The sequence below is a fragment of the Dunckerocampus dactyliophorus genome, chromosome 13, assembly GCF_027744805.1.
Source record: "Dunckerocampus dactyliophorus isolate RoL2022-P2 chromosome 13, RoL_Ddac_1.1, whole genome shotgun sequence".
Lineage (NCBI taxonomy): Eukaryota > Metazoa > Chordata > Actinopteri > Syngnathiformes > Syngnathidae > Dunckerocampus > Dunckerocampus dactyliophorus.
The window spans coordinates 28,440,368-28,456,127 of NC_072831.1; the positions used below are offsets into that span (position 1 = coordinate 28,440,368).

The window sequence follows — 15,760 nt, forward strand, 5'->3', positions numbered from 1 at the left end:
ACGATGACTTTTACCTTCTCTGAAGACGTGATTCCGGTTGTGAGTGTTCCCAAAGACACAAAATGGACATCATCTTCCTGTTTTGTCATGAGTTATTTCTCAAATTCAACTCAATACAATCATGTTTTTTACCTTCTTCATCAAAATGCTGGCGCTTGAAACCTTCTTTGGCTCCAGTGTGGGTTATTGAGGTGAGAAACACCACTGAATTCAAGAAATAACTCATGACAAAAAAGGAAGGTGGTGTCCGTGTGGTGTCTCGCTACCACATGGTGTCTTTGGGAACACTCACATCAAGAATCACGTCTTCGGTGAAGGTAAAAGGAACCTTAATTGTTCATTTGTCCCTTTCATTCATCATGTATGCATTTATATGCATTTGGAATGGTTTACTGCATGTAAAGCCATCATTGTACAGTAAAAATATAAAAACATGTTTTTTGTTAACATTTTTGGATTTCTGGAAGAAATATACATTATTCCATCTGGGAAAAATGTATTTGGGTAGCGTCCGTTTAAGTCAGAGTCTGACCTTCTGGGGCGAATTCATGACGGCAACCAAGGTTCCTCTCTACGTGGATGCATAGTTGAGTTGTTTTGGAGTTTGAAACGTCCACTAATTATTATTTTTTTTAAATATCACTTCTTAAGAGATGTAAGCTTATGCCGTTTTATCAAAATATTCTAAATTTCCAGCGTGAATTTAATTATTTATCCAACCAGAGGCCTGAAAAAACAACAACAATCGCCTTGGTTGAACATTCTGATTAACGACATGCTTTTAAATGCATAAATCACAATGAAAAATATGATGCATATTTGAGATATATCCATGTTTGTGTGCTCGTAGCTTCACTGTGTGTGTGTGTGTGTGTGTGTGTGTGTGTGTGTGTGTGTGTGTGTGTCCTTGATGCAGAGGCTCCACATGTCCAGCTCATCAGGATCATCGCTCTTAGGTTGCGAAAGTGGTTGCGTTCAAGGCTGCTAATTTGTGTGAAAAAAAAGGGCGTGGACTTGATTTTACACCGGAATAATGCTGACGCTCCCGGTTAGCTTGCCGGCCTGCTTATCTTGCATTCTTCCTTTGGAGCCTCTGCGCTTGCTGATGGAACTTTTACCTGAGAGCGGCAGAAAAAGGGAAGAAAGAAAGAAGCGAAAAAGCGAGCGGATCGGCGGTTCAGCCCGCATGCAGATGCTCGCAGGTCAAAGTGTGAAGCTGCTTGGAGGAAACGTTCAGCGAGTTGACGCAGAGGTCTGAGAAGGACGTCAGCGTGTCGGATAAAGATCAACCTCTACGTTTGCTGACCATAACGTTGGCTTTAAGTCTTTTGAGGACATTTGCTGCACTATTTATGCTAATATTCTTGGCAAAAGACCAACTTCCTGAGGTTAGACGTTATACTAAGAATTTTTTAGTGTCCTTGGAGTAACAATAGTTTTCATGTATTTAAAACTTTTGAGCACACAATTGTTGCAAAATTTACCCTTTTTGTTGCCATCTTTATTTTGGGTTAGCTAAAAGGGTGCCCAAATATGTCCTATCAGTGACCTGCAGTCAGAGGAGATGAAAAATAGGAAGAAGGATAACGACAATCCAAAATAAATATTAATATTTGTCCTTTTTAACATTTTTGTAAGTAGAAATTGCTGAATTTGCACATTTCCTGATCAACTACACAATCGCTCCATAAGACTTGTGATATTAGGTTCTATTGCACTACTCCATTGTAACCTTCATGTTCAAATAAACTAAACCAAACCAAACCAAACTTTCTGTGTTGGCACGCTCAAGCATCATGGGAACTGTAGTTCTTTTAGCCATAAATTAGCTGCATCGTTTTTTTAAGCCGCAGGGTTCAAAGCGTGTGAAAAAAGCAGCGGCTTATTCTCCGGAAATTATGCTGAAGACCGAGTGGTCAGCAGCCTAAGCAGGGAAGCTCAGACTTCCCTCTCCCCGTCTACTTTGTCCGGCTCCTCCCGGCAGATTCCGAGGCGTTCACGCGAGAGACATGGTCTCTCCAACGTGTCCTGGGTCTTCTATGCGTCAGACGCGACCTGAACACCTCCCCAGGGATCTGCTCCGAGTTTGTCCCGGATGACAGCGCTTCTCACCTTATCTCTAAGGGAGCCCAGCCACCCTACGGAGAGTTTTTGCCGATTGTACCGCAATCTTGTCATTTTGTTCACTGCCCAGTGCTCATGATCATGGGTGAGGGTAGGAACGTAGATCGACTGGTAAATGCAGAGGCAAACGCTCCGTCTTCAAGGACAAAAGAGGTTAAATTTGCCGCCTTGATCCTGTCATCGGTCTTTGGCGAGGGCTCAGCATGTGACTTAAGGTTTTCTGCCAAAACACGAGTGGCGGTGTTTGCCTGAGAGGGAGCAACCACACCAGTTACTTGGCGTCGGTCTCATTTGGATTTTTGGTTTGTTTTTCTCTTGTTCTGCCATCATTTGTCATCTGTCATTAGTCCAACTGGGGCTTCAGCGCGCCAGTTCATTGTTTGTGGTCGCATTTGCACTCCGTTTGCGTCTTCATTTTTTTTCTTTGTCTTGGGACTTGTTTCTTGTGTGTTGGATGCATTCTGTTGCATCTTTGCTAGGTGGTTTCTGGTTCCCTGGTCTTATTCCTGCTCCGGCGTATTCCTGTTTCCATCTCCCATGGTGAGTTTATGTTGTGCGTCTTGGCTTGCTTTGTTATTTTGGTGCTTTGCCCTTTTTGTGTGCCGTTGATCTTGAGTTAATAAAAGACTTATTTGAACCACCCTGCCGTCATTTTTCTGCATCGAGGGGTGACGACACATCAATTTATAGCAGAACGTGACAGCGGCAGAGGCAGCATGGCTTGGGTGGTAGAGTGAAGGTTGCTGGTTCAGTCCTCCGTCCTCCCGTGACCATGCTAAAGTATCCTTGGGCCAGTATTCGGTGTCAAAGCGATTTGAGTAAACATCAATTTACCAAGTAGCCAGAAGATGGCGCTTTATACACAGAGAGCTGGAGTGGAACAGTATGGCTTTGCGTGTCATCATTTTTAATCAAGGATGTTTACGAGTTTTCTAAACATACAAATGGTTTTGGTTTAGCTAGGTCCATTTGGTTGCTCATCCTGAGCGTTTCCTTGTCTTATGTGCCAGAACTCTCTTTTCCAGCTCACATTTTTCTGCTCCATTCATTTTAATTTGCCTTTTCCATTAAATATCATCACTACTACTTCTTCTGCCTTTGGGGGGAAAATCACTTAAATATCACTGCTGTGGACTCTTAAGTGTCTTTTTTTAGGGCTGTCAAAAATAACACGTCCATGGTGGTAATTCATTTATTTCATTAATTCCGTTAAAATTGTTAACATATTAATGCATACACATCATTTGTTTTACCTTTATTCATACCGCAACACATAAACAACGGTGTTCGGTTCCAACACCACACACGTCTCTCCGCCTTTTGCATTCTGGACTCATCCGAGGTGCATTCACTGGCATCGGCACAACAACAAAAATCGGCACTGGCACAAAAGCAAAAAGCAGTTACAAGGGGTTGTTCTACATCAGCAATCTTCCGTTTGCCACACAAAATTGAGAAATTGAGGCTAAGATGGCCCAATTTAATTGTGGAAGATGAAAGTGTGGTGTCTCCGAGTTTTGTCCTTCTTAATGTACTGCGTTTGACAATACTGTTTAAGACTATATTTCATGTTTATAATATAATTTGATTTTATACAATTATATTGTTATATTACATATTAGCATATTCTATATACATATTATTATATATAATTATTTTATCATAATACTGTTATGTTATGTTATATTATGTTGTGTTGTGTTGTGTTGTGTTGTGATATGTTATGTTATGTTATGTTATTTTACGTTTCGTTATGATACCATATGTTATGTTATGTTGTGATATGTTATGTTACGTTACGTTACGATATGATATGATATGTTGTGATATGTTATGTTATGTTATGTTGTGATATGTTATGTTATGTTGTGATATGTTATGTTATGTTGTGATATGTTATGTTGTGATATGTTATGTTATGTTATGTTATGTTATGTTATGTTATGTTATGTTGTGATATGTTATGTTATGTTGTGATATGTTATGTTGTGATATGTTATGTTATGTTATGTTATGTTATGTTATGTTGTGATATGTTATGTTATGTTATGCTATGTTATGTTATGTTGTGATATGTTATGTTAAGTTACGTTACGTTACATTATGTTATGTTGCGTTACGTTACGTTACGTTACGTTACGTTACGATATGATATGTTATGTTATGTTATGTTGTGATGTTATGTTATGTTATGTTGTGATATGTTACGTTACGTTACGTTACGATATGATATGTTATGTTATGTTATGTTGTGATGTTATGTTATGTTGTGATATGTTACGTTACGTTGTGATGTTATGTTATGTTGTGATATGTTATGTTACGTTACATTACGTTACTCAATACTATGTACCTTATGTTCAATACTAAATACAGTACCTGTGACTCCAGCCTGTAGTTTAGCTCAGATGAATTGCAGAGACATGCAAGAGAGATTACAAAGAGACAAATTATGTTGTGGTGCGTGTAGCCTGATTTAAATGTGTAGAGTCTTTTTTTGTTTATTTTTATGTCGTTTTTATGTAAAATTTGTGCATACACCCACGACGTTAAATGCACATAATCGTCTGCTGTCATTTATCATTCTGTTCATAAAATCCAGTGAAAATGGCCACATACTTGCAAGTGGTGATTAATCACAACAAATTAATTTATAAACTGTGATTAATCTGACTATTCCCCATCACATTTTTTGTTTTTGTGTATTTTATGCTGCAGAGCAGCCGTGAATCAACATTAGGGGGCATGAATATGATACAAGCTAGAGTAGAATGAGAGCACGTCTAGATTCATGTGATCATTCCCGCTTCCTGTTTTCGATGGCGATGATGCTCGCGGGAGTGGCGGTGGACATTTCAAGTCTCGGGGCCCCTTTTTGGCTTCAAAGAAAGACGTCCCCCTACCTCTCATTTATGCACACAAACACACCTAGCTAGGATAAATGCATCCCCTTGCATTAAATCATCCATGTCTCGGTACACTTCACTCACACATCCCCTCCCCACCTCCCCTCTCTTAAGGGACTGGAGGACTTGTTTACTTTGTACTCCCGAGTGGGACATTTCCATTTGACTGAATGTGCCCAATCTGCACTTTTCTTTCAGTATCTCATCTTGAAGACGTGCAGGTGTGCATGTTTTATCGATGCACAAGTACACGTGTGCACGCACATGCTTTACATGAGTTTATGGAATGCATACTGATCTCTTCATCCAAGCTGAACTTTGGACTCGCTATAAGAAAAGAGCCCCCCACCCAACCCCTCTTCAACTCAACCTTGCCTAGAGCACTGATAGGATGAAAAATTGGTCGCAGCACCCAAAGGGAGGGGGAGACGAAGGGGCTTCCATCTGTGTGCTGCGTTCAAGGACACACAGTGTTGTCCAGTTTGGAAGTGTATGAAACAAGCCAGTGTTTTCACTGGGGTCTGACGTGGTGGGTGGGTGGTGGAGGGGGGGGTGCTTAACTATGGATGCTAGTGTTGTCCTGCCAAGCCAACTGCGATGGCGGCGGATTAGATGTGAGTCATTGACTCCTTGTTTGAATCGGCGGCGCTCGGCCTCATTCAGAGCGACAGATAACGAGCAAATGTGACTGATTGTTTCTGATCGGCCTTGTGATGAATGACTGCGGCAGAGCCGGGATTTGTTTGCTGTGTTGCTCATAAAAGCTGCAGTTAATGTGATTCCACTCGGAATATTTCTGCTTTCCATCTATTAATCGGGGGGGTTCTTTTTTTTCTCTACTCTTCCGTCAAATATTCTTTTTTTTGCAACCGCAGTAGAACCTCTAAAGTCGAATGACCCTGAGTTTGAACCCGCTAAAGTCCACCCAGATTCTTTTGTTCTACCAGCTGTGAAATAATGCGAAGAGAGTCTCAAGTAAGTCTTACAATTTTATATTAAAAGGAGTCGATACAAGCAATTGCAATGGCAGCACTGGAGAGAACGGTCAGCCCACTAGCCAAGGTCTAGCAAAGTCCAAGTGATATTTAAAGTGAAACTGAGTTCCTCTTCCTCATAAGCCTGCTGTGGAGGCGGTCCCAATGATCATTTGACATCACTACCATGTTGCAAAGGCCTGCTCAAAAAGAAGGACTGGAATTAGGAAGCCACGTATCTACGGTACATTCCATGACACTCACAGTACAACATGAAAGACAAAAGGACAGGAAGACCTCCAAGTGGAGACCTTTAGCTATAAAGACCACAAACGACTGGACTGGAGAATGTGATAGACCTGGAATAATGTAAATAGTGCATGTTGAATACAGTAAGCGAGCAAATTTTTTTGAAATACATTAAACCATAACCATCAAATTCCATTATTTCCATCCATCCATTCTTTTTCTAAGCCGCTTCTCCTCATTAGGGTCGCAGGGGTATGCTGGAGCCTATCCCAGCTGACTGGGCGGCAGGCGGGGTACACCCTGGACTGGTCGCCAGCCAATACATATAGACAAACAACCATTCACACTCACATTCATACCTATGGACAATTTAAATGTAACTTGCATGTTTTTGGATCCGGAGTACACGGAGAAAACCCACACACGGGGAGAACATGCAAACTCCACACAGAAATGCCCAAGGGATTGTGTGGCCAACATGCAAACCACTAGACCACCGTGCGGCCCTCCATTATTTCCTGTGCAGAAAAGCATACTGGAACTGTCTTCAACCTCACTCAGTTCATCTTTTGTGTCCTCTCCAACAGAACCTGTTCCACCTTCAGATGTCGGCTCGTGTACCTCCGTCTTCCCTGGGCAGCCTGCTGCTGGCCGTCTTGCAGGGGGGCGATGGGGTCCAGGAACGGGGCGCCCGGGAGGATGGCGCCTGGGGTGGCGCCGCTGTGCTCTGCCCCGGATGGGAGGAAGGCAGCGACGGGTTGCTTTCCCACCTGCAGACCCACAGCGGCGCAGCATGGCACCTGTGGGACGTCATCAACCTGACCCACATCACAGGAGGGGGCGGGGACAGGAGGGGCGAGGCCAGCGAGGAAAGGCGGGAAGATCAGCGTGAAGAGGAGGCCTTGCGGATCCTCTCCACGAGTTTCCTGCGCTCCGCCTCGCCCATCTCCAGCGTCCTCCTCCTCGGTTCCGACCCGGAGTGTCTCTCCTCCGTGCTGCGGGTCGCCCAGAGGCTCGCCCCGTCGCTACCAGCGCTTCAGTGGATCATGGGATATCCCCTGTCACCAGACTCCCTGCACACCTTGGGAGGTCCCCTCGGCCTGCTGGCTTACGGTGAGGTCGGACGTAAGCCAATCAGCTTTTACATCCGGGATGCTCTGCAGCTGATTGGCCGAGCCCTCACTGTGGCGACCATGACCAGGCCTGACTTGGCGCTGATCCAGAACACGGTCAACTGTTACGACAAACCAGTGCGACGAGAAACACTTTCTTCAGGACAATATCTGTCCAGGTACGTGCCGCCACTAAATATCATAGCTGGAAGGAAGTTTCATCTAGATTCAAAAGAACAAAGTCATTTATCCAAATGATTTATCTATGACCAACAATATATAAGCATTCAGGGAACACGCAAAATTCAACTTCTAAAAATGTAAAATATTTGTATTTATTTAAATCCAAATTAACTGCTACCACTGTCATTGAACAAATTACATTCATGGAAAATAAATTAAAAAGAGCGGAATGAAAATAAATTCAATAAACTGCCATTTTCGACATCAGTGGATGACGTTGAAATTTTATGTTGATTCATGAAATTTCATCAATTTCTGTCAAAAAAGATCAATTACATTTACATTATTTTTTTTCAATTTCATCCATGTAGTGACTGACGACACTCCCAGTGGATGCAATTTCATCCAGATTTCATAGAAATTTAATGCAATCTTATTTTTTATTTTCATTTAGTTCTAATAGCGTCTCATCACAATGAAATGGATTGATGATATTTACATTTCTTGACCCTATCAACATAAAAGTAAGTTCATTTTAATTTTAAGATGTTTTATGAAATTGTAAATAAGTGAAATTGAATTTTACAATGAATGCTGTTAACAATATAATGTCACCTAAATGAAATGGCTTGAATCGTCATGCAATAGCTGGCGCTGTACAACAACTGTACACAAACAAATAAACAGCAAATACAGCAGAATACAACTAAAATCTGTCCCCCTAAAGTATTTCAAATGGTATTCAACTCAAGGTAGTCAGAAAGTAGGAGTACAAAGAGGAGCATTAGCTATTAGCTTTTTGAATGACACCCACAACATCGTCGGGTGAATCGTACTCGGGTGGAAGTGGTGTCTTTGTGGCGCTTTATTATCACTGCTGCGGCTGCTACTTCACTTCCTGCAGATTTAAAGAGAGCCTCTGACAGCTTCCAAGAGCTGTCAGGCTGCTGTCTAACGTCTATGCACACGCACGCACTCTTATATACACACCATACTAAAGCATTAACGCTTCCACTTAAAGCTGAAAAAAAGCTATGATCCTGTCTTGTTCACACAGCTCACAATGTTTTCCCAATATTGAGCAAACCTTGAACACGACGCCACTTAAAATATCTCCACTATGGCAGGTATTTTTTCCTCAAAGGCCCAAACGATGAAGCGTCATGTGTCTCAAAACATTTTTGGGTTACATGCAACTGGTCCGGAAGGCACTGGCGTCGGGAAGGAATTGCGCTCTGCATGATGCGCGCCCGCTGAGAGCATCAGCAAGCGTAATCTCTAACTGGAGAGTCCCCACCCGTCATCTGCAGTTAAACCGAGCTCATGCCATGCCAGAAGTGTTTAGGGCTAGAAACAGTCAATGCGTGTAGATTACTTTATTATTTATTTACTGCCTGCGATAAATGCTTTGTTAAAAGTCTAGAAATGTACGTTTCCATCAAGTCCTCCAGTTCACTTTGCTTCGCTATGGTATGAAATGTTTTGGGTATGCTTGATGCCAGTGTTTCCAGGAGATGGCTTCACGGAGGGCATCCACTCTCTGGAAATGATCTGCATTTTTGTAAGCTTCAGGCGGGCATTGTGAACTGAAATGTTGTCCTGTTGAAAAAGCCAGTCACCGTACAACATCTCCACATAGCCAGGTGCCGTTTGACACCCCTGCGCAACCCGAAGCTTCATTGTTCCACTGAAGGATCATGATGGCGCCCCCTCTACTGTGCCGTGAGGAAAGCATCTCAGGTGGGATCTCCTTGTCATGCAAGTAACGTTGGAAGCCATCAGGACTGTCAAGGTTACATTTTTTCTCATCAGGGAATAAAACTTTCTTCCACCTTTCAGTGTCCCGTGTTTGGTGCTCTCGTGCAAACGGTACATTTTGTGGCGTTGAAGGAGACGAGGCCTTTGAAGACCTTTTTTCTTTTTAAAAGCCTTCTCTGGCAGATGGCGTCTGATGGTTATTGGACTGCACTCAGCACTAGTAACGACCTCCATTTGGGCGCAGGGTGGGCCCGTGTCTTGACGGACAGCCAACGGGATCCTTCGGCACATTTATTTGCGTCTACCACTTAACGTTTTTGTTCCATAGCCCTCAGGATCTTTGAAGACATTTCAAATGACAGTCTTACTGCGTCCAACCTCAGCAGCAATGGCGCATTGGGAGAGGCCTTGCCAGTGCAGCTCAACAATGCCACCGCGTTCAAAGAGAGAAAGCTTTTTTGCCTTTGCCATCAAGAGATCATGACAGTGTGAATACCTGACACTAAACCACATTCAGTCCACATTTTTGCCAACATTTTGCCTTTTAAAGGCTGTGCTTGCGATCAGCTGATGAACAGCCTATTTCACTTTCATGCTTCTTTGCAATAAATTGCTTACTCAAACATTTTTTGTCTCACTCCCATTGTTTCATTTTGCACTTTGAAGCTTTACTTAGAACCTCCTTAAAGGAAAACTGCACTTTTTCGGAATTTTTCTCATCATCCTTATGTGAGACATGAACACACGTCTTTCTCTTTTCTGTTGGTTTTAAAGATATGAAAACAGATCAAAAGCAACAGCTCAGTAGTGCACGTAATGGGATACGCTTATGCCGTCTACAAAGACCGCTATTAAAACATCTTCAAAAACCTCCAACAAGGTTTTATGGTTTTCTATCCATGCTGTGACCATTTAGTAACAGGTACATTCATGATAACATGTAACACTTACAGTATTTTGCGTATTTTGGCCATTCTAAGCATTACCGGAACTTCCTTGGTCGGCGCATTGATTTCACATAGCAACGTCGTAGAAACGAACGCCTACACCTAGCGTTAACGTCTCCAAACTCAGAAATATAAAAACACAGCAGTAGCGGCGGCATCTCAAATATGTAGCCTTACCTTTTGGTAGTGTCTGAGGCGTTTTTAGCGCAACGCTGACACGTTACGGGCGAGTCTGTGGTGAATGCATTTTTAAGCAACACCAACAATTTTAGAATATAATAAGTCTCTGAATGTATTCTTTTGCACCGTACTGCGTATCTTTCTTTATTTTCGCCATCATGTTCGTCAAAAGAGTTGGCATTGCAGAATTAGCTAGCTGACTATTTGATGAAAGGATCGAAGTTTACGTCTTGACATCTCAGTGACCCGGGCAGGCTACCGCTTCATCCGGCAATAATCGTGTTTTGGTGTCTGACAGCTGCCGTCGGCTGTGGAGAACCGTATTGTGGTGGAAAATGGATGGATAGATTAAAATGTATAAGAAAGCTTTACATATTGAGCTTTATTTTTAACACTGTGATTTCTGTAATGTTTTACTTTAAAATGTCTGCCAAAAACCTTTAAATAAATACGTTTTATTATGTTAGGAAATGTCTGAGAGCCAGATGCAATTATCAAAAGAGCCACATCGGGTGGTCACACCACATACTGACTGCTTTTCGGACCCAGCGAGAAGCCACGGAGCTCTTCTTTTTAGGATTGCACTGACGGAAAGTATATATATAATTATCTACGAGAAGGCAATCATTACAAATGAAACATTTTGTCAACTCTCTTGTAGACCTCTGCATTGATAAATAAAAAAACATGGCCCCCGGGCCGCACTTTGGACACCCCTGGTATACGGTACACGATGATGTCCCCATGGAAATTGCAATTAGTAGCCTTGAGGGAGAGGTAGAAAGGAAGGGGGAGGGAGGAAGGCAAGAAGGAGCGTTAGCCGTATGAGGAAAGATTCACAGTTGCAGCAACAAGAAATAAACTCAGCCTGAGAAAAGTGGAGAAAGTTTGGGTGTAGTTCTATTTCAGCTTGCCTGTAATAATAATAAAATATGTGCTTGTTTATTCCCCAGAGTACATTAAATGGAAAATACACACAAGAGGACTCAGGAAGCCGGAAGGGGAAGGAGAAAAACACAAATTAAGTTCAAATAAAGTTGAAGCAGCTTGGGAAAAAGTTGGGGGGGCGGGGAGTGAATGGACGCTTTTCCGAGAGAGATCTGCCATCCGCTGCCGTCTCGCCGGACACATCTGCCACGCTGATGCCATCCGCGGGAGAGATTAAAAGCCCCGAAACAAGCCTGTCGGGGTATGATCCTCTGCACTCAAAGGGAGTAAAGTTTCCTCCAAGGGAAGATGGAGCGATAAGGGGGGGGTGGGCGAGACAAATGCCCGGGACTCTCTTATAGAGTCATCACTTACCCGGCCGCTCTGTTGACATTTACTCTTGAGCGCGGAAACGGCGGCCAGGTGTTATTGACAGGAGGCGCTCCCTCCCTGACGCCGCTGGACAACTTATCACGCTAGCCTGACACCCCCGCTCATCCATTAGGAGGACAGGCTTCTGGCCCGCTGCACAAACACATAGAAGGGGAGGGAAAAAACGTATTCGTCCTTGTGTTTATCTCGCACTCTCATCTCGACACATGAATCTCAGCGTGGAGGAAAAAAGGACTTTGCAGTTTCCCACCGAGATAAGAGATGTGAGGGTTAATTCCTTTGCGGCCAACCGGAGCCCACGAAAGCGTTCGGGACCGGAGAACGAGCCGCCTTGATGAATCGTCTGTCTATGGGATATGATGATTCAGCCACGCTATTACCATGAGTGATTTCAGCAGCCAGGCCACGAAGCACTCCTGCTTTATTGTCACAGGGACGATGAGGAAACATAAGCGCGGGAGGATGAGGATGACACCAGGTGCATTTTGAATAAGGATTTCACTGGAGCAAGATTACATAAATTGATTATGGTGCCCGTCGAAGTAAGTAACGATGCAGGAGTAGAAGGTGCCGAAAGGGGAAAATCCATCAGAATTCACAAACATCTATGTTCCTCCGCTTGCTCCAGGTCCAGGCTAGATGCGGCGCTGAGGTTAATGACTCATGTCATCAATCTAATCTTTTTATTTCACGACACATATCTCATACTTAATGGGGAGGGGACGTCTCCAGCACATCGCTTTGTGCATTTAACACGGGGGGAAAGGGAGGAGCGCAACAACAAGCCGAGGGGAGGTTAGCTACCGAGGCCCAGGCATCATCAGCAGTCCCCGCACGGATCCCCAGCTATACCCAACACGAGGATCCCTGCATTCTTTAACATTTAAACACCCCATTCCCAGTTACCCCCTGACAGAGCCAACCCCAATCAAGACCTGATCAAACATTACGTCCCCACCGGACAATCTTTCTGCAGTCAAACGTTAAGACCACAGCTAACATTTCCTGCACGGTTCAAGGGACCGGAGCAGATTTATGTGCCGACCAGGATTGCTCTTTCCTAATATATTTCCCGAGTAAAGAGTGATGTGGAAGCCACACGGCGAGTGAGGCGAATAGCAATGTCTGTCAGTGTGGACTTTCCAATTCGGAGAAAGACTTGGACTGCTCTGCATTAACTTTTAATTATGACTTTCAGGGAGATGCAATTTCCCATCTGAGATGACTGGAGAAAGCTCTCCTGTCAGACCGTGCCCGTCTGCAATATTCCTTTTAACCTTTTGATGGCCTTCTCCCCGGTTTTCCTATTTCATTTGGTTAACTTGATGGGGGATGTTTATCATAATTGGACTGACCACCATTAATCTTAATGATCACAGCTTTGAGTTTTCTTGTCTTTCTGTCCTTTTTCAAGGTTTTTTGCCAACACCTCCTTCACCGGCGCTACAGGCCTGATCCAAGTGGATGCCAGCCTCTCAAGGGTGCTCTCCTCACAGCTGTTCCATGTCTGGAGCCTCAAAAGGGGTGCTCTGGGCCAGCCGGCGTGGGTCACCGTGGGCCAGTGGTCCCGAGGCAGGCTGGAGTTGGAGGGAGGCGTCCTGGGACTGGGGGGCTTCGGGAGCAGCCAGGGGCAAGGCCTCGGCGCCGGGGTGAGAGGAGGCGACGGCCAGGGGGACTTAAACGTGGGGGGACGCTGGAGGCCTGGACTTTCCGTCGAGGGACACCGTCTGCGTGTGGTGACGCTGGTGGAACATCCGTTTGTGTTCACACGCGAGGTGGATGAGGACGGACTGTGTCCAGCAGGTCAGCTCTGCCTGGACCCCAGAAGCAACCGTTCGGATGTGATACAAGGTCTCTTTAACCAGCTGCACAACCCCAACGCATCAACGGTGGACTGGGAAAGCGGTAAGCGTGGTTCCTCAGACTTTAAAGGGTAGATTCATCCAAGTATTTACAGACCTTGTAGTTTTTTAGACAGAGAAGGTTAGTTTCTGTTACAGCATGACAAAGCAAGGCATGCAGATACCTTGTGAGTTACCACAATGATTAGTCAGCATTAACCTTGCAGTTCCGAGCACTGACTCTATTGGAATTCCGTCCACGCCGTCCTCTACCCGTCAGGCCTTCCAGAGGATCTGAGGAAGTGCTGCTACGGCTACTGCATCGACCTGCTGGAGAAGCTGGCGGAGGACATGGGCTTCACCTTCGACCTCTACATCGTGGGAGATGGAAAGTATGGGGCGATGAGCGGAGCCGGTCGCTGGACGGGGCTGGTGGGCGACCTGAGGAGCGGGATGGCGGACATGGCGGTCACCTCCTTCTCCATCAACTCGGCCAGGAGCAGAGTCATTGATTTCACCTCCCCCTTCTACTCCACCAGCCTGGGCATCCTGGTACGGTTGCTGGCGGCCATCGTTCATTTATTTATGTTGGAATGATTGCGGAGGATGCAGGGCTTGCACCAGCATCTCCGGTCGACTGTCAGTCTTCTGTCTTACTTTGGTTCTCCATTCATCTCCCTGCGAAAAACGCGCCACCGACGCTTGATTTTCACCCTTTGGCCCCGCTCATCCAGCAACAGGAGTTCATTAGTGTGTGAATAATTAGTTTCGCTTTTCGCTGGGCCTATTAATTATGGAAATTCAAAACGAGCAGCAGTTTAGGACGCTGTAATGTGCTCAGAGAGGCACACGGCAGGAGACGTGTGAGCCCAGCCCGGAGACATTGCGGCAGTTATTCTTTGATTTGTTAACGTCTCCCTCCGCGGCTGACACACTGAAATGTATAACATGATATGACAGAAGGGTACCATTTCAGTGTAAAAGCTACACTGTCTCTCTTGCCCTTACAAAACTGATGAATTGCGCCAAAGAAAAACTAGGCATGCGATTTTTTTACAAGCTAATTATGGCTGGTTGTGTTTACTGACAAGATCCTTCACATTGGTCGTAAAAATACGATGCGGATGTTCGTGTTTTCACAGGCAAGATCCGTCAGGCTGGTGGTAAAAATATAATGCAGATGTGCAACCTGTTTTCACAATACAGTGTTGCCTTTGTGGTTGTTGGTAATTCGTTCCAAAAGACAAAAACTGAAACATACAAAAACCGAGGCAATTTTTCCTATAGGAGATTATGTACAGTCATCCCTCGACACATCACGGTTAGAATTTTGCGGCTTTTTTAAGCACATTTTAATGAATCGTGATGTTTCCTGGTTGACTACGGCCTATTAGTAAAAAAAAATGCATATTTAAGCAATTTGCATGTATTTTTGCCTAGATTTGTTCATTTTCAAGCATTAAAATTGCTAAATGAACTACAATACAAATATAAGCCATTAAGAAGATGCATTCAAATTGGGAATGTAGTATTCTACATTGGTCACTAGGTGCCAGTAATTGTTTGTTGAGACAAGCACCACACTGGAACAACAGGCTTTTACTGCAGGGCTAAATGATCTCACATCTGGCACAATAATAATAACGTAATAATAATAGCGACACACGCTACTGTTGCGACCATAACCCACCACAAGTTATTCTGAACGACCGACGTCATTTCCTGTCCTCCACACTGAACACATTTACTGTGACACACATGAGCACGAGTTTTATTTATGTCCTAAATGGCTTATTTTCTCTGATTATATGCACTATATTGGGTAATGGGAATGTAAAGGTGACTATACGGGTGTTATTTCATGCCTAGAGGGCCCTAATAATGTTAATAACTGTATTTAGAAGGTCGTAATTATTTTTTCTATGGCATAACTACGAAAATATAAGGAATCCTTACTTCTGGGAAATTCACTTAAATTAACATTCTTGTGTACTGTACGTGGCGGAGACGCTCGCATCTTCTTCCGCGACGGAGCGCCGCTGCTATCTTGTTTACGTGTGTGTTCCACAGCGGAAGAAGACGCCAGCGTCTTGTGTCCAAGTTTTGGACACCCCTGTGCTATACCATCCTAAAAACAATCATTTGATGACATTTATTCATGGGAGA

At 44.1% G+C, this 15,760-nt stretch overlaps 1 protein-coding gene across 2 annotated transcripts in view; it reads left to right on the forward strand.

Moving 5' to 3' along the window:
* Nucleotides 1-15,760, forward strand: part of grin3ba (glutamate receptor, ionotropic, N-methyl-D-aspartate 3Ba) — a 120,125-nt gene that overhangs the window by 69,474 nt on the left and 34,891 nt on the right. For both annotated transcript variants that reach the window (XM_054795996.1, XM_054795998.1), the window contains exons 2-4: nucleotides 6,841-7,544; nucleotides 13,168-13,658; nucleotides 13,875-14,146. In XM_054795996.1, the coding sequence (XP_054651971.1) occupies nucleotides 6,841-7,544; nucleotides 13,168-13,658; nucleotides 13,875-14,146 (1,467 nt within the window). The remainder of the gene's footprint in view (nucleotides 1-6,840; nucleotides 7,545-13,167; nucleotides 13,659-13,874; nucleotides 14,147-15,760) is intronic.